Raw genomic sequence first — 17,766 nt, 5'->3', positions numbered from 1 at the left:
CAGGCCAGCACCAAGGAGTTGGATGAAGACTCTGGAAGCCCCTGATCTTTCAACAGCTACATTTCCTATCCACTGAAAATCACAATCCAGCCTCCTCAGAGATTTCTGGAGGGGCTGGTCCTCTGAGAGTCCCCCTTCGCCCTCTGCCATCCTCAAAGGTCTCATGTCTGGCCAAACCCTGCTCCTCCCACTGACCAGCACCCACCAAACTGCACCCAAATGGGACGTGACTGAGTGACAAGCTGGTGTGCTGTAGGTTCACACCTTGGCTTGCCGCACACTGACCAGTCACGTATGGGGGTTTGAAGAGTCCGTTTCTAATGAGAAATGGTAATTACGCTGCAGAGCTCAAATGCTATTGCCTACACTGTGTTCTTCCTATACAACTTCTAGTGGCAGGGGCTGATCAGTTGTGTTCTGTCACACTGGGATATGGCAAGATGCCTTGAATTTCCTCTCTCCCCAGTGAACGTAGGTAACTAGCTGGATGGTGCATGGCTGAGTACTTGTGGCACTCACCTACTCTTTGGAAAGAACTGTGTGAGCTAGGAGACAAGGAGAGACTGGAAGTCACAACCCCGGAGAGACTTGTGAGCTGGCTCACAAGTCAGGAAAACTGGAGAACCACAATCCCTCCTACCTTGGCATAAGTAGCCAGAAGCCGCAGATATCGTAAAGAATTGTAGAGCTGGCAGGGCCCCTCTCTCTCAGCTGCTGTCACACTAACCACGAGCACTGTCAAGGCACGCAGCAGTGCAGTCCCACATCACCTGCCCACTAGTTCCTCACTCCCAATTCTCACCTACAAGATCTCGGGCCATCTCCTGATCCTCCTGCATTCGACACACCTCACTGAGCTGCAGCAGCGAGTCCACATGGTACGGGTTCATCTGGAGCAAAAGCTACATGCAGACAGGAGAAGTGGGCTGGGTTGGATTAAGTGTTTACATAACATGCTGCTTCTTTGTGCATGGGACCTTGGGAGTCACACACTGCGAGGGCGGCAGGATGGCAAACACTGTGCAGTGACTTGGGAACCAGAACGCTGGGAGAAGGGAGGCACTAGAAAATTAATCTTATAGAGGTGTCAGTGAGGCTCAGCTGGTTGCATGCCTGCCTCCAGGTTTGAAGGAAATGGGATCAGATCCCAGGCCATCACATGGCGCTCAGTGCTGATCCTACAGAGTAGGGTTGGGGTAGCCCCTTCAGACAGCACATAAGACCCATCTGTGGGAGATGCCACTCCGCTTTTCCTAGTGTTCTGCCCAATGTTCCCGCCTCGGTAGAAGGATGTGAATGGTCAAGGCTGCAAGAATTATCGTTGGGTATGTAACGGCTGCAGCATTCACCTAGATTCCCCTTACACACTCATTGTTTTGACCTCTCAGTGTTCTAGGTACTCACATGGCCCCAGTTTCCATAGTAACAGAGTGCCCAGTGTCAATCCAATGGGAGAAACTGCTCCTAGCACTAAAAATTTAAAAGGTTCTCCCATGAAATCCAGCTACTCCACTGCTGAGAACTGGAAAGTTTCACTACTAATAGGACCTACACAAATCATGTTTTTTCTATGGGATCAGGTTAGATGCGGTGCCTAAGATTCTGCAAGCATCACAAATGTCACAGATAAACAGAGATATTTTGGCATTATGAACCACCCAGTCCTGTTAAATTTCACCTTGATTCAGCTGACAGATGGAAGAGAAGAAAGTTGTAGGAAAGAGACATACCGTCCAGACTCTACAACAGCGCTGACCAATTGGGGGGGTGGAACATGCGCACTGCATGGGGGTGATGTGCACCACCATGGAACCCCACTGTTACATGGCAGGCCAAGGTGGCTCTGCACTGCTACACGGAAGACCCAGCTTTGACCCAGGCCCAGACTTCTTGCTCTCAAGTTGAGCACGCTTAGGGAGGAAGTGCCTTGCACCATTTAACAGTGATCCTGGGGGCTGGCTAATAAGCAGAGCTGTCAAGCTCAGGAGAACAGCAACTAGCACAAGAGGACAGGAAAGTGAAAGGGGATGGAAACAAGGATCCATTAGGGGATCAGAAAGAACCTTATTTATTGGACAATGGCCCCTTTAAAAAAAGTCTCTTAAATGCTCACATGTGCTCATTTAGGGCAGGGCTTCCAGAGAAAGCATGTCTCAATTATACTGCATGAGGGCCCAGAAGAATTCCACTGTAAGCTTGTTACTGAGTGCTATAAATGGTGCCATCCGCTGTAATTAGCTTGGACACGCTCAATAATGCTTCAGTGCAGGGACTGTTCAACCAACATACCAGGGAAAGGGTACACTTTTTTTTCTTCCATGCAATTTAGTTTTTATAAACAAAGCGGTTGTTATTTTAGATCCTGCCCTAAAAGGTCACTTTCCCCTCTGTAGTATTTTTGACTTTCCCAGCTGAAGAGTGAAGACAATAGAGCTTTATTCGGGAGGTCTGGTCTCAATGGCTACCTAGAATGAATGCTCCATGCAGACCCATCTACTGTCTCAATCACAGGGCCTCAAATCTGCCCAGGGACATGCTGGCAACTTGCCAGGAGCCCTGGCACTCACCTCTTCTGCATGACACGGATCAGCAAGCAGCAGAGCTGTGGTCCAGGGAGATTACACATCTCACCAATTAATACTCCATCTTGAGCAGGGGATCTTGAGCCACATCCGGCCCTCGAGCTTCCAAAAGCAGCAGCATGTCCCCCCTCCGGCTCCTCCTACGCATAGGGGCAGCCAGGGGGCTCCGCATCCTGCCCCCGCTCCAAGTGCCGCCCCTGCAGCTCCCATTCACCAGGAACTGCAACCAATGGGAGCTGCAGGGGTTTGGCTTGAAGACGGGGCAGTGTGCAGTGCCACCTGGCCATGTCTCCGCATAGGAGCTGGAGGGGGAGACATGCCGCTGCTTCCGGGAGCTGCTTGAGGTAAGTGCTGCCTGGAGCCTGCACCCCTGAGCCCCTCCTGTGCCCCAACCCCCTTCCCCAGCCCTAATCCCCCTCCTGCCCTCCCAACTCCTCAGTCCCAGCCTGGAGCACCCTCCTACACCCCAAACCCCTCATCCTCAGCCCCGTCCCCAAGCCCGCACCTCCAGCTGGAGCCCTCAGCCCCCCTCCCCCCACCCAGAGCCCCCTCCCACACCCTGAACTTATTTCTGGCCCCACCCCAGAGACCTCGCCCCCTCCTGCACCCCAACCCCAATTTTGTGAGCATTCATGGCCCGCCATGCAATTTCCATACCCAGATATGGCCCTCGGGCCAAAAGGTTTGCCCAGCCCGGTCGTGAGCCAAGCTGCCGGTGCACAGGAGATGACGTGCCCCAGCCTACAGTGCCTAGCAGCATAGCTCAGTAGAATGAAGGCTGGGACTTTTAGCCACACACCCACAGTCAAGGTAATGGGGTGCAGGTGGCATCGTACAGTTCCGCCAGCTGCACCTGGCCTGGTGGCTATGCTCCGGGCATCCTTCTTTTATGACATACCACAATATTGTTTGGGTCCAGAGACTCCACTGCATCCAGGAACTTGAACTGCACTTGCTGGTACTCTCGATGGTGCTCAAACGTGAAGTGCTGGACTCCTCTTCTTGTCTCCAGCAGCCTCATGGCAATGCCTAGGGGTGCACATGGACAGCCATTGCTCCCTCAGGAAGAGAGGGGCAGCTTCTGCCAACCAGGAAGAATTAGCTTCTCACTGCCCGCGCAGAGCTGGTAGCACTGGGGTGAAGGAAGCCCATTCACATCACTGGGGCCACAACAGGACTGTTTTCAGACTAGCTATGCATTCAGAGCTCATCTAGGCGACTTCCCCCTTAGGGCAAATGCTTCCAAGTTCTCCCCCCGCCCCCCACTTCCAAAAACCCCAGCAGCAGGGCCCTCCCAGGCATGCCTCTGATCAGCCAGCAGGGCCATCCAAGGGAAGAAACGTTCAAGGAAGGAAACAAACGTACCTTAGGACCTTTCAGAGGAGGAAAAATGTTCTGAAAAACACTAAGCTACACCATGACACTTAAGAGCCCTCGGAGGCCTCTCTGCAGTGCAGTAAGGAGGGCATGCCCCAGCACGGACAAACAGCGCTGTCTGCTCTAGCAGGGAGGGGAGCCTGGCCTCGGCGTGCTGCACTCTGCACACTAACCAGGCGCTAGTAACAGCCGTGTGGGCAAAACCAGGAAGTGGAGGTGTGTTCCAAACAGAGGGCTGGAACTCAGTGCTCCCATGGACTCGACAGAGAGACCGACGGCTCACCCGAGAGCCGGGAAGAACTTGCCTGTTTTGCTGTAGCGTGGCCAGGTGTCCTTGGGAGCAGTCAGCCACGTGCTGCGAACGTACTGACGCTGCCTCTGCCGTGGCCTGTGGGAACCAAACACTACATCATGGCTTCTACGTACAGGACACACGCTATGGAACAGGACCAAAGCTAAGTGTGGGGATCGGCAGCAGATGATAGCTCTCCAGTGCTTGGATTTGGGACAAAGAGATCCAACATCTCATCTCACTGCAGCACTAGGAAATTAATCAAATCCCTCCACGGTCTCCCCCTTGCCCTGGTGTTTTTTGCTATAGTTTTATCAAGTTGAACATTCTCAGGTGCCCCTTCGAGGCTCTGCATGGCTGCACTCCAGCTTCCACCTAGGCTTTGGCCTGTCAGCCTCTCCGCTCCATTGATTCCCTTCCCCAGCTCCCACTTTTTGCCAATTTCCCTCCTGCCCCTGGAACAGCTTCCCACTCCCAGTTCGCAGAGCCATCCCCTGTCAGTCAGTCCAATCCAACCTTCTCTCCAGGACCCATGCCAGCGGGTCTCAAACTCTCTGGCTGGACTCACAAGACACAAGTGTACAGGTTTCAGAGTAACAGCCGTGTTAGTCTGTATTCGCAAAAAGAAAAGGAGTACTTGTGGCACCTTAGAGACTAACCAATTTATTAGAGCATAAGCTTCCGTGAGCTACAGCTCACTTAGATGTGTATAGGATCAGTGATTAGGAGGAGCTAAGAAACCCGGGCTATCTTTCCAGGAACACAGCCAATCCTCCACACTTGGAAACGTTTCCCTCTTCCCTTGCACTAGTCACCTCCTCTCTGCCTTCAAATTCCTTCTTAATGAGCACCCTTCTTCCACAGAGCCTCTCAGAGATGATCTCTCCAGCTATCACTACCATCGCTTTGAGCTTGCGTTCCTACTGTAATGCATGTGTCTCAGCCACAGTGCAAGCTCTTTGAAGCAAGGGGCATCAGCTTCTCATTTGCAGGAATGGTGCCCAACACATTGCAAATAAATAATGAGACCTGCACAAGTACAGCACATGCAGAGGAAACAGCTGGACAGCTTCCTTGGGTCTACAGCACACAAGTGTACCTGAGCCCAGCTGCAGGGACTGGGCCACTCTGACCCCACCCCGCAAAACTGCAGAGATTCTACAGCGGCAAGAACTGATAAAGAAAAATTAAAAGGAATAACAAGGAAAATGTGAGGGCCCCATAATGACACAGAACAGTGACCGTGCTTTCGCAGTGCAGGTAACAGTAACGGGAGGAGAGTCATGGAACAAAAGCAAGGATGTGGTGTGAATCTGGGTGAAGTCTTGCCTTCTTCCACACAAACGTCTAGTGCTTCACTTTTTTAAAAAAAAAAAGATTATTTCTGCCTCCCTAAGGGTCACTCGTAAGTAAGTGAGGAGCCCTGGAAGAGGGGTATAAACAATATGCCTGTGGGCACTCTCTCTAGCCTGCCCATCTAGGAGAAGGGTTGGAGGTACAGTCTGTGGTACCACTAGAAATGAAGAGAGACTGATCCATGCTTTGAAAATATAGTTAATATTGCAACTCAGGTCTCACCTCTGATCGCCAAGAACGGCCCGAGCCCCAAAGTACCTCTTCAGCTCAGTCTCTGGATTCAAGTTTCTGGAAAATGTAAGATACAGGTGAGGAAAACCACCAAGAATTATTCCCAGAGCAAGCTTTTCTGAAGCGGCATTCACCCATTTTACCAATATTGAAGTCACCTGTTTTCAAACTCCTGCACTGATGCCCAGATCAGTGATCTGACACTCCAAAGCTAGGGACCATGCGAGGATGTTTCAAGATTCAGATTCAACCAGTTTTTCTACAGGGAACATAGGTCACATTTCAAAGACTATGTTCAGTCATGGAATAATACTGCTGCCCTCTCTAGGGCAATTGGTGTAATTAGTCTAAACTTTAGACTAATTTAGACTCTAAAGCATCAACAGAGAACCCTCTGTTCAGGGCTGCTTTATGGATACTTATGCTTGATCCTAAATAGAAAAACATAGGACCCCAGTTTCCAAATCGTGTACACACTTTGGAATTAATTGCTGGAAACAGGAATCTATCAGACCTGGAGAACAAGTCCTCGATCCACATAGCAGATTCTGCATGGGCAAGCGACCCCACTGCCTGGAAGGGACACGTGACACAGCAGTGTATGCCCGAATCCAATCACGAATTCTATCACGTTGTGTATGTGGAAATGTTGGACACTGACTGCACCACCCTGGACACACCCAAAACCAACCCACTGTCCTGCGTTCCAGCCAGCTCCCGGCCCAGGAAAGGTGTGACACACCGGGCTGACAGACTAATACTAACAACCATTCAAGCTACAGTCTGGGGCCAACAACTTGACCGTCTGTCCATGACCGGCCCCTCCCCATTTCTACACAGGGGGTCATGGGAGAGGGGCCAGCACCTGGTGGGTCTGTAGCTTCTCAGCCTGAGCACATGGCTCAGGGGGCCCTATTTAAGTGCAGGGTACTTCTGCTCTGCAGGGAGCGGACCTGCACCACACATAAGGACTTGCAGCAAAGAGAGGTCTGAGAAACCTCAGACTCACAAGAAGGGTGAGCTCAGACCAGTGGAGAGGGCATCTTAGGACTTTCATTGTTTTCATAGCTCTGTCACTCAAGTGTCCTAAGGGTAAAGTCGCTGCAACTACAAAATTCCCTGGGTAAGTTTGGGTGCCATGCTGTCTTCCAAGGGATTCAACTAGAAGTCCAGGGTGCCCACAGGTCGGGGGAACTCTGAAGGAGCGTGTCAGTGACTGGGGGGCTCAGCAGGTCTCAGACACTGGGTTCAGGGTCTAGAGAGGCTGAGTAGTAGCACCCCATGTCCCAAAGATGGGTGCCAGACAAGAGGTCGGAAGCTGGGAGCACGACCGATGGTCCCAGGACTAGAAACAGTGACTAGACTCTACTGATCCACCTGGCTTGGAAGCACATGGGATCCAGTGATTGGACCCATCCACAACACGCTGGTGACTGTACAGTGGGGTACGGCCAGGATGAGACAGGACCCCTCTAATATCTGTGGCCATTTCGTTCCTCAGCGTTTTGTTGAGATCAGCGGATGAGCCAGTTTGGTGGTGGTCACACGTGGACAAGTTCACTGTTGGTTCTGTTAGCTCTGTGGGGCCACGATGGTACCATACAGACCCCTGCAGAGGATGGACCATGCTCTGCTTGGCACTGAGGCTATGTCTACACTGCACTTTCATCAGTAAAACTTTTGTTGATCAGGGACATGAAAAAAACCACCCCTCTGACTGACAAAAGCTTTACCGACGAAAAGCGCCGGTGTGGACAAAGCTACTGCCCCGTGCTGGGGATGGTTTTATTTTGTCATGGGAGAGCTCTCTCCTGCCGACAAAGAGTGGCTACACTGCATGCCTTACAACAGCAAGGCTTTAGTGGCACAGCTGTGCCACTGTAAGCCGCGTGGTGTAGACATAGCCTGACTGTTGTTGGAATGAGGAAGATTATAACCTGTCTGGATGCAGCTGCAAGGTATAAATCAGCTGCCCAGTTTAATTTGGTTGTGGTGCTTTACCCTGCCAGGTTGCGGCAGCTCTTCAGAGGTGCCTCTGTACTGGGATGAGGAACACCAAAGGCATTACCAATAACTCAGCCTTTCAACTGAAGCAACAGGTGGTCAGATTATGAGCTGCCCTCAGTTACCAATGCTGCAGCACCTTTTCAGCATGGTGCCAACTCAAAGCCAGAGAGAGCACTTTACAGCAAGACTCCCAAAGCTCCCTTGGGACAGGAGTTCCCTACACGCTCAAAGACCTCAGAGCAATGAGCAAAGAAAGCCCCCTCAGAAAGCAGGAGGGAGACGGGCAGTGATGCACATTACCTGTGCTCTACGTAGAGCAGAGGCCGACTGTCTGCGATTACACCACTCTTGGTGTCATACGACAGCCCACTGGAATCCTCCATTTTCTCCAGAATGCTGTCAATGTCTTCCAGGTCATCGTCTTCCTTAAGGCACCATGCAAAGACATCACAACCATTAAAGAATCGGTCTCACCCCAGCTCGCAAGAGAACAGATCACTCCTGTCTTTCTGTCTGAAGTCCCATTCTGGGCTGGCTGCTCCTTCCCACTTGCCTTGCTGTTCGTCCATTACACGATGACTCAGGCTATTCTCTCCATCCTTAGCCTTTAACTCAAGACTGGCTGTGGTGCTAAAGGAAGTGCTCTAACTCAGTCACAAGTTATTGGGTTCAGTGCAGGAGTCACTGGGGGAGATTCTCTGGCTGTGCTAGGCAGGTCAGACTGGATGATCAGAAGGGTCCCTTCTGGCCTTAGTGTCTACAAGTTTGAGTTTGTACTTTTTTTAACCCTTGGCTGTGCCCTCCCTGGTGATTTTATTTCCATGTTCTATGTTTGTTTGATTTAGATTAGAACCCCTTGGGTGCTGCAACTATACGAGTTCTTTAAAACTTGAAAGCACCATGAAAAGTTACAGTGCTATGTAAATACTGACTACTAACAACAGTCAGCCGCCAGTGCCTGCTTCAGATAGGAACACCGTCCTCTTCCCTGAAGTACTGCATACTGCACAGATCACTGCCGCTATGCAGGGGGCGAGTGCCCAGGCCTGGCAAGGCAAGAGGACAGCACACCAGTGTTGCTCTCAAGTGAGCCCTCTTGCCAGGGACTGGAACACTGGCAGCTAGAGAGAGCAGTGTCTAGCCCTGCCTAGCAGGAAGAGTCACTGTTACGCAGGGCCTGGGAGGATATGGGAAAGAAAAAAGGGAAGGGCACAAAAGCAAGATCCCAGAGGACCCCCCCACACCACAAAAGTCATTAAGATGAAAGATGCTGGTTTGACGGTTCCTGCTTTAATAACTTGCAGCTGAGCTCTAGGGACACTAATGCAGGCTATGAAACACGAATCACAGCCTCCAAATAAATAAGTGCAACACACTACGTAGCACTTTCTGTGTATGGATCTCAAAGCACTTCACAAATGTGGGCGAGCGCTCCCAAAGGTTTCCTGAGCCTGGAGAGAAGGGGGTGGGGCTAAATCCCAGATCTGATGCAGACATACCGGAGTCTCACCAGCTGCAGTTCTCTTGTTCTTCCGTTTCTTTTTTTTCTTCCGTGGCTTGTTAGTTGATACAGGCTATGGAGAGAAATGCAACAGGCGCCAGTGAGTGATTGGGAGGGAGGCAGCAAGGAAGGTGGAGGTGGCATTTCCAACAGGAACACAGACTGCCATGGGCTCGGCCTAGGAAAGAGCCGTTTCTGTCACACTTGAAACGGGGAACAAGATTAGGGAAGGGTGAGGGCAAGAGGTCACAAAATGCATCAACCATCAATTCTCAGCCTTAAGGGGTTAAACCGTATTCTCATACCAGTGTCTGGGTATGATTATTCAATACAAGATCAAGCAAGGAACATTCTGGTTTCTTCAGGATTGGAAGGAGTTGTTTTAACCTCCCTTTGCTCCCCCAAGTCTCAGTGGTAATTAAAATTTCTTTTGTTTATTCTTTCCTTTTACAGGGGTATCTCAAAAATCACTCATTACCATAGAAACATAAAGCTGCCTGAAAACATCACAGGTGATATGGGCTCTCCACTCTGTCTAGGTACAACTACTTAGATCCTAGTCTTATCCAACAAGGCAGGCAGGCGTACTCTTTTCCCAGGGCACACAGAGCTAAAACTCATTCTCAGGAGTATTGGCTCCACACAGATATTGTATCTGGAGATGTATCCACAGCTTAGACAGCGCTCCAGAACCACCACCTCTGAAATATCACGTGGTTTTTGTAATTTGGAACTAACTTAACTAACTTGCCCCTTCTCTTATGAGCTTCCTCCACAGCATACAACAGTGAAGCTGCTTTCCATCTTCGACCCTGACAATCCCCCTCACTTTTCTTAATCTAAGACCAAAACCAAAAAACCCCAACAAAGCACTACTGTCAAGCCCCACAAAACCCAGTATTTAACCTGCATTCCCTTGTACCTGTTTGAAATCTTCATGTAATTCTGCATATGTGCATCTTCAAAGCAAATGCATCAGTGTACTTTGTTAAGACAACAGACCTGTCCTTGTAAGCAACCCAGCAATTAATTCAAGTGTCCAATGGAGGGGAAAAAGGACAATAATTTCTATTTCAAGCTACCAGTGATTTTTTCCCCTTCCATACATTTTGCATGAATTTAGTCCTCATGAAAATATAGGACTAGTAAGAATGGCACAAGCCACTTACCTCAGATAACTGCTACAGTAACTTTCTCTTCACAGCTAATCACCATGTCCTGATCCAGGTATTCCACTACCCTCCCAACAGACTGCTCTACCCGGGCACCTCACTCCCATAGAAGCATAGAATATCAGGGTTGGAAGGGACCTCAGGAGGTCATCTAGTCCAACCCCCTGCTCAAAAGCAGGACCAATCCCCAATTAAATCATCCCAGCCAGGGCTTTGTCAAGCCTGACCTTAAAAACTTCTAAGGAAGGAGATTCCACCACCTCCATAGGCAATGCATTGCAGTGTTTCACCACCCTCCGTGAAAAAGTTTTTCCTAATATCCAACCTAAACCTCCCCCACTGCAACTTGAGACCATTAGTCCTTGTCCTGTCCTCTTCCACCACTGAGAACAGTCTAGAACCATCCTCTCTGGAACCACCTCTCAGGTAGTTGAAAGCAGCTATCAAATCCCCCCTCATTCTTCTCTTCTGCAGACTAAACAATCCCAGTTCCCTCAGCCTCTCCTCATAAGTCATGTGTTCCAGTCCCTTAATCATTTTTGTTGCCCTTCGCTGGACTCTTTCCAATTTATCCACATCCTTCTTGTAGTGTGGGGCCCAAAACTAGACACAGTGCTCCAGATGAGGCCTCACCAATGTCGAATAGAGGGGGACGATCACGTCCCTCGATCTGCTGGCTATGCCCCTACTTATACATCCCAAAATGCCATTGGCCTTCTTGGCAACAAGGGCACACTGCTGACTCATATCCAGCTTCTCGTCCACCGTCACCCCTAGGTCCTTTTCCGCAGAACTGCTGCCTAGCCATTCGGTCCCTAGTCTGTAGCTGTGCATTGGGTTCTTCCGTCCTAAGTGCAGGACCCTGCACTTATCCTTATTGAACCTCATCAGATTTCTTTTGGCCCAATCCTCCAATTTGTCTAGGTCCCTCTGTATCCTATCCCTGCCCTCCAGCATATCTACCACTCCTCCCAGTTTAGTATCATCCGCAAATTTGCTGAAAGTGCAATCCACACCATCCTCCAGATCACTTATGAAGATATTGAACAAAACCGGCCCCAGGACCGACCCCTGGGGCACTCCACTTGACACCGGCTGCCAACTAGACGTGGAGCCATTGATCACTACCCATTGAGCCCGACAATCTAGCCAACTTTCTACCCACCTTATAGTACATTCATCCAGCCCGTACTTCTTTAACTTGCTGACAAGAATACTGTGGGAGACCGTGTCAAAAGCTTTGCTAAAGTCAAGATACAATACATCCACTGCTTTCCCTTCATCCACAGAACCAGTAATCTCATCATAGAAGGCGATTAGATTAGTCAGGCATGATCTTCCCTTGGTGAATCCATGCTGACTGTTCCTGATCACTTTCCTCTCGTGTAAGTGCTTCAGGATTGATTCTTTGAGGACCTGCTCCATGATTTTTCCGGGGACTGAAGTGAGGCTGACTGGCCTGTAGTTCCCAGGATCCTCCTTCTTCCCTTTTTTAAAGATTGGCACTACATTAGCCTTTTTCCAGTCATCCGGGACTTCCCCCGTTCACCACGAGTTTTCAAAGATAATGGCCAATGGCTCTGCAATCACAGCCGCCAGTTCCTTTAGCACTCTCGGATGCAACTCGTCCGGCCCCATGGACTTGTGCACGTCCAGCTTTTCTAAATAGTCCCTAACCACCTCTTTCTCCACAGAGGGCTGGCCATCTATTCCCCATGTTGTGATGCCCAGCGCAGCAGTCTGGGAGCTGACCTTGTTAGTGAAGACAGAGGCAAAAAAAGCATTGAGTACATTAGCTTTTTCCACATCCTCTGTCACTAGGTTGCCTCCCTCATTCATTAAGGGGCCCACACTTTCCTTGGCTTTCTTCTTGTTGCCAACATACCTGAAGAAACCCTTCTTGTTACTCTTGACATCTCTTGCTAGCTACAGCTCCAGGTGCGATTTGGCCCTCCTGATTTCATTCCTACATGCCCGAGCAATATTTTTATACTTTTCCCTGGTCATATGTCCAAGCTTCCACTTCTTGTAAGCTTCTTTTTTATGTTTAAGATCCTCTAGGATTTCACCGTTAAGCCAAGCTGGTCGCCTGCCATATTTACTATTCTTTCGACACATCGGGATGGTTTGTCCCTGTAACCTCAACAGGGATTCCTTGAAATACAGCCAGCTCTCCTGGACTCCTTTCCCCTTCATGTTAGTCCCCCAGGGGATCCTACCCATCCGTTCCCTGAGGGAGTTGAAGTCTGCTTTCCTGAAGTCCAGGGTCCGTATCCTGCTGCTTACCTTTCTTCCCTGTGTCAGGATCCTGAACTCGACCAACTCATGGTCACTGCCTCCCAGATTCCCATCCACTTTTGCTTCCCCTACTAATTCTTTCCGGTTTGTGAGCAGCAGGTCAAGAAAAGCTCCCCCCTTGTTGGCTCCTCTAGCACTTGCACCAGGAAATTGTCCCCTACGCTTTCCAAAAACTTCCTGGATTGTCTATGCACCGCTATATTGCTCTCCCAGCAGATATCAGGAAAATTAAAGTCACCCATGAGAACCAGGGCATGCGATCTAGTAGCTTCCGTGAGCTGCCGGAAGAAAGCCTCATCCACCTCATCCCCCTGGTCCGGTGGTCTATAGCAGACTCACACCACTACATCACTCTTGTTGCTCACACTTCTAAACTTAATCCAGAGACACTCAGGTTTTTCTGCAGTTTCGTACCGGAGCTCTGAGCAGTCATACTGCTCCTTTACATACAGTGCTACTCCCCCACCTTTTCTGCCCTGCCTGTCCTTCCTGAACAGTTTATAACCATCCATGACAGTACTCCAGTCATGTGAGTTATCCCATCAAGTCTCTGTTATTCCAATCACGTCATAATTCCTTGACATCACCAGGACCTCCAGTTCTCCCTGCTTGTTTCCAAGGCTTTGTGCATTCGTATATAAGCACTTGAGATAACCTGCTGATCGCCCCTCATTCTCAGTATGAGGCAGGAGTCCTCCCCTCACAGACATTCCTGCCTGTGCTTCCTCCCGGTATCCCGCTTTCCCACTTACCTCAGGGCTTTGGTCTCCTTCCCCCGGTGAACTTAGTTTAAAGCCCTCCTCACTAGGTTAGCCAGCCTGCTCGCAAAGATGCTCTTCCCTCTCTTCGTAAGGTGGAGCCCGTCTCTGCCTAGCACTCCTCCTTCATGTAACACCATCCCATGGTCAAAGAATCCAAAGCCTTCTCTCCGACACCACCTGCGTAGCCATTCGTTGACTTCCACGATTCGACGGTCCCTACCCAGGCCTTTTCCTTCCACGGGGAGGATGGACGAGAACACCACTTGCGAGAGGATGGACGAGAACACCACTTGCCTTTTCCTTCCACGGGGAGGATGGACGAGAACCCAACACAGCTATGCCCTGCTGTTCCAACCCTAGGCCTCACACTGTCAGTCAGGCCAAGGTATGCAGTGCTTTGGGGAGGTGGACAAATGGCATCTCAGTTGAAACCAGTCAATTTCACTTATTTGAATTCTGGTCCCCAGAGGTCACAGACTGATGCACTAACCCAGTAAGGCAAGGAGCTACCGATGCCAGTATGAAGAGGGAGTAAAGAACTCTCTTCATAATTATGACCAATCCCTAGCGGGTGTGGATATTGAACATTCCCAGGTACCTGCAGTTTGGTCACTGTCTGGTCCTGTTGAGTCTCTTCTCCAGCTCTCTGCCCATCGCTCTCCGGCTCTCCAGTTTCAGCTTCTTCATTGTTCCCTGTGCCATCTTGCTCGTTCAGTCTGGACTCTGCCCTCTCCTCTTTGGATCCTGGATCATCCTCCAATTCTTCATTGGTTATCTGTGCAGACAGGGGTACAAGGTTCAGGAATCTGGGGACAACAGAGGGATGGATACTTGGCTGAGTCTGCATTGCCTTGGTTCCCACCAGCACAAAGCTGCACACCAGGAGCACAGATCTGTATTTTACTCACATCTACAGAAAGAGAAAAACCCTGCCAACGTGACAGGAGCAGAAGCTAAATTTGGCCATTTGGTAGAAGCCTACAAGAAACTTGACAGGAGTTTGGCTGCTGGTGTCCAGAGATCAGAGCCTGTCATGCTCACCAAGGCTGTCTCTTTGCTCCCTGTCTGCCCATCCATCTGTTCTCTCTTGTCTCATCTAGGAGCCATGGAGGCCTGGACCAGAACTGGGGCTCCCAGGCGATACCACAATACAAATGAGAGGAGAGAAGCAGGGCTCAGCCTTGATGGCTGTATGCCCACCGGGGTGGGGAGGAGATAGTGGGCACCCAGCTGCACGTCCAGGCTGGTACCTGGAACGGGGGCACCGCTCACTTGTCCCGAGTGAACATGGGCGAGCCAGGGGCCGGCAGGGCCCGCAGCAGAAGCTCTCACAGCCCGGACCCCTGACTCGCTCACTGCCAGAGGGATGGGGGGGATCCGGCCACCCGGCCCATCCCCTGCCAGCAAAGGGCCGAGGAGCCCCGCTGGGGCAGCCGAGAGCTGGGGATAGCCATGGAGCAGGGGCTGGAGAGCCCGGCCTCCATTACGCCCCCTCCCCTCACCGCGGGGCAGCTCCGCATTACAGCCCGCTGGGGCAGGGGGCACTGCTAGGACCCCCCACAGCACTTCCACCCCCCCTCGGTCCTTCCACCGCTCTCACCCCTGGCACTTCCACCCCCACCCCCGGTCCTTCCACCGCTCCCGCCCCCGCCTCTTCCACACACACCCCCCCGGTCCTTCCACACACACCCCCCCGGTCCTTCCACTGCTCCCGCCCCCGACACTTCCACCCCCCCCCGGTCCTTCCACCGCCCCCGCCCCCGGTCCTTCCACCCCCCCCCGGGTACTTCCACCCCCCCTCAGTCCTTCCACCGCTCCCGCCCCCGACACTTCCACCCCCACCCCCGACACTTCCACCCCCCCCCCCCCGGTCCTTCCACCGCCCCCGCCCCCGGTACTTCCACCTCCCCCCGGTACTTCCACACCCCCCCCCGGTACTTCCACCGCTCCCGCCCCCGACACTTCCACCCCCCCTCAGTCCTTCCACCGCTCCCGCCCCCGACACTTCCACCCCCCCCTGGTCCTTCCACCGCCCCCGCCCCCGGTACTTCCACCCCCCCCGGTACTTCCACCGCCCCCGCCCCCGGTACTTCCACCCCCCCCGGTACTTCCACCGCTCCCGCCCCCGACACTTCCACCCCCACCCCCGGTCCTTCCACCGCTCCCGCCCCCCGACACTTCCACCCCCCCCCGGTCCTTCCACCGCCCCCGCCCCCGGTACTTCCACCCCCCCCCCCGGTACTTCCACCGCTCCCGCCCCCGACACTTCCACCCCCACCGCCCCCCGTCACTTCCACCCCCCCCTGGTCCTTCCACCGCTCCCGCCCCCTGACACTTCCACCCCCCCCTGGTCCTTCCACCGCTCCCGCCCCCGACACTTCCACCCCCCCTCAGTCCTTCCACCCCCCCCGGTCCTTCCACCGCCCCCCCGCGGCACTTCCACCGGCCCGGCCCGGCCCCTCACCAGCTCGTACAGGTTGCTGACCCCGCCCCGCTCCGGCCCCCTCCTGCCGCGGCTCGGCTCCTCCCCCGCCCCCTCGGGGCCCAGCCGCAGCCCCCCCGGCTCCAGGGGCTCCTGGCCCCGCTGCTCCCCGCGCAGCCTCCGCAGGGCCCGCCGCGACATGGAGCCGGCCTCGGCCCCCCCTCCGCTGCGCCTGCGCGACAGGCGACGAGCGCGGCTCCGCGGCCGAACGGAACAGAGGCCCTGCGCGCATGCGCTGCTCTCCGTTCCGCCCCCTGTTTCACGCTCCGCCCTCAGGCTTGAGCGGCGTGAGATAAATTGCGGCGGGAGCGAGCCGCGTCCCACGCGCTCCCTAGAGGTAGCCGCGGGCGGAGCGGCTCTCCGGGAGACGTGCGCCCCTGCGGCTCCCCATTCGCATCACAACAGGCGCTCCCTCGCCCCTGCTGAGCTCTGGGGCCGGCCGCAACGGGCCCCTCCCTGGCCAGAGACACAGGCTGCCTAGGAGTTCCCCATCTGCCCCTGGACCCAGCTCTGCCCTGTGGGGAGGGGGCTGCAGCGTGTGGGGCAGGAAGAGGCGCCACAGGGCACTGCTGCTGCTGCCCCTCTGCCAACCCAGGTGTTGTGTAAGGAAAGAGAGACAAGGACTGGGCACAACCTTGGCATCGTGTGCTGTGTGCTGCCAGGCCTGGTCTGCCCGAGGTAGCTTCATGCACTTCATGCCATGCTGGCTAAGTGCCCGTCTGCCAGAAGGAATTTAAATCCACCATGACTCCCGGCACCTCCAGGAGTGAAGGAGAGAAACAGCCACTTGTCTGGTTCGTGCTGATAAGTAAAGCAACCCAGGGCGTTTCAGGGCAGGAGGTGACTGCTGCGGAAGCCGTGCAGCCAGAACCTCCCCGCGTCTCTGTTCAAGTAAGTGGTTCTGGGCAGGGACTATTGTTTCCAGGTACAGCACCTCTAGCACAGTGGGCCTTAGGCACTACCATAAAGACATGATTATGGTAATAATGTGCTCTTCTCTTATTGCATCATTCCCATGCCCCTCCCCGCCACTGACATCAGCTGGGGCACTGGGTGATCGTGCATCCCAGAGCCATGTCTGTCTGTTTACACATATGTTAATGAGACATGCTAGGGGTGAGAGACACTGGCAAATGGAGGCTCACACTGATACTGCACCCGCTGCTCCTGCTCTGAAGAAGGAGGCCTTCCTGCTGCTGGGCTGTCACCCAGGTGCCTTTCTCCAGCGCTGAAATTCATATACACACACAAACAACAGTGCCAGGTCCGGGGCACCAGCCAGCCCTGGTATGGAAAGCCTGTCCCCACCTTTGAGCTCACCATCTCGACAGGAGACAGCCATCCGCAGCAGGAACAAAGCAATCCAGGAGGTCTGGAAAAGCCCCTTGCTGGGGTCCAGGACCCACGGGGCTGACTGCACCAGTAACCACTGCAGGGCACTCACTCTGCAAGCCGAAGGCTCCCGCACAAGGTGCCAAACTCAGCCGTAGCGTAAACAAGTGCCGCTCTCTTATGGCTGAATTTGGACTGAGACCTTTCTTAGACGGTGAGTTCTATGGGGCAGGGCTGTGTCTCTGCATGTGTCTGTGTAGAGCCAGCACAATGGGGCCCCAACCCTGACTGTGGCCTCTGGCTGGCACTCCAACATGAACACTTGAATACATATGAAACTTGAATAAGAATTTAGGGACAAGGTGCTGAAAAAGT

The 17,766-nt window shown here is 53.0% G+C and overlaps 1 protein-coding gene across 2 annotated transcripts in view; it reads right to left on the bottom strand.

The window, feature by feature from the left end:
* TCF25 (TCF25 ribosome quality control complex subunit) overlaps window positions 1–16,215 on the bottom strand; it is a 28,477-nt gene extending 12,262 nt beyond the window's left edge. The window contains exons 1-8 of one of the 2 annotated variants that reach the window (XM_073308281.1): window positions 16,042–16,215; window positions 14,176–14,352; window positions 9,345–9,419; window positions 8,146–8,270; window positions 5,830–5,895; window positions 4,265–4,347; window positions 3,481–3,611; window positions 803–902 (exon numbers count right to left, since the gene is read on the bottom strand). In XM_073308281.1, coding sequence (XP_073164382.1) covers window positions 803–902; window positions 3,481–3,611; window positions 4,265–4,347; window positions 5,830–5,895; window positions 8,146–8,270; window positions 9,345–9,419; window positions 14,176–14,352; window positions 16,042–16,200 — 916 coding nt within the window. In that variant the 5' untranslated portion in view covers window positions 16,201–16,215. Of the gene's footprint in view, window positions 1–802; window positions 903–3,480; window positions 3,612–4,264; window positions 4,348–5,829; window positions 5,896–8,145; window positions 8,271–9,344; window positions 9,420–14,175; window positions 14,353–14,618; window positions 15,082–16,041 lie in introns of those variants that run through there. The other variant, XM_073308282.1, reaches the window with a different exon arrangement.
* Between the last annotated feature and the right edge of the window lie 1,551 nt (window positions 16,216–17,766).

Source organism: Lepidochelys kempii, chromosome 12 (genome assembly GCF_965140265.1).
Source record: "Lepidochelys kempii isolate rLepKem1 chromosome 12, rLepKem1.hap2, whole genome shotgun sequence".
Taxonomy (NCBI): Eukaryota; Metazoa; Chordata; order Testudines; family Cheloniidae; genus Lepidochelys; species Lepidochelys kempii.
The sequence above is the reverse complement of the archived record's forward strand: the minus strand, read 5'-3'. Positions and strand labels throughout refer to the sequence as shown.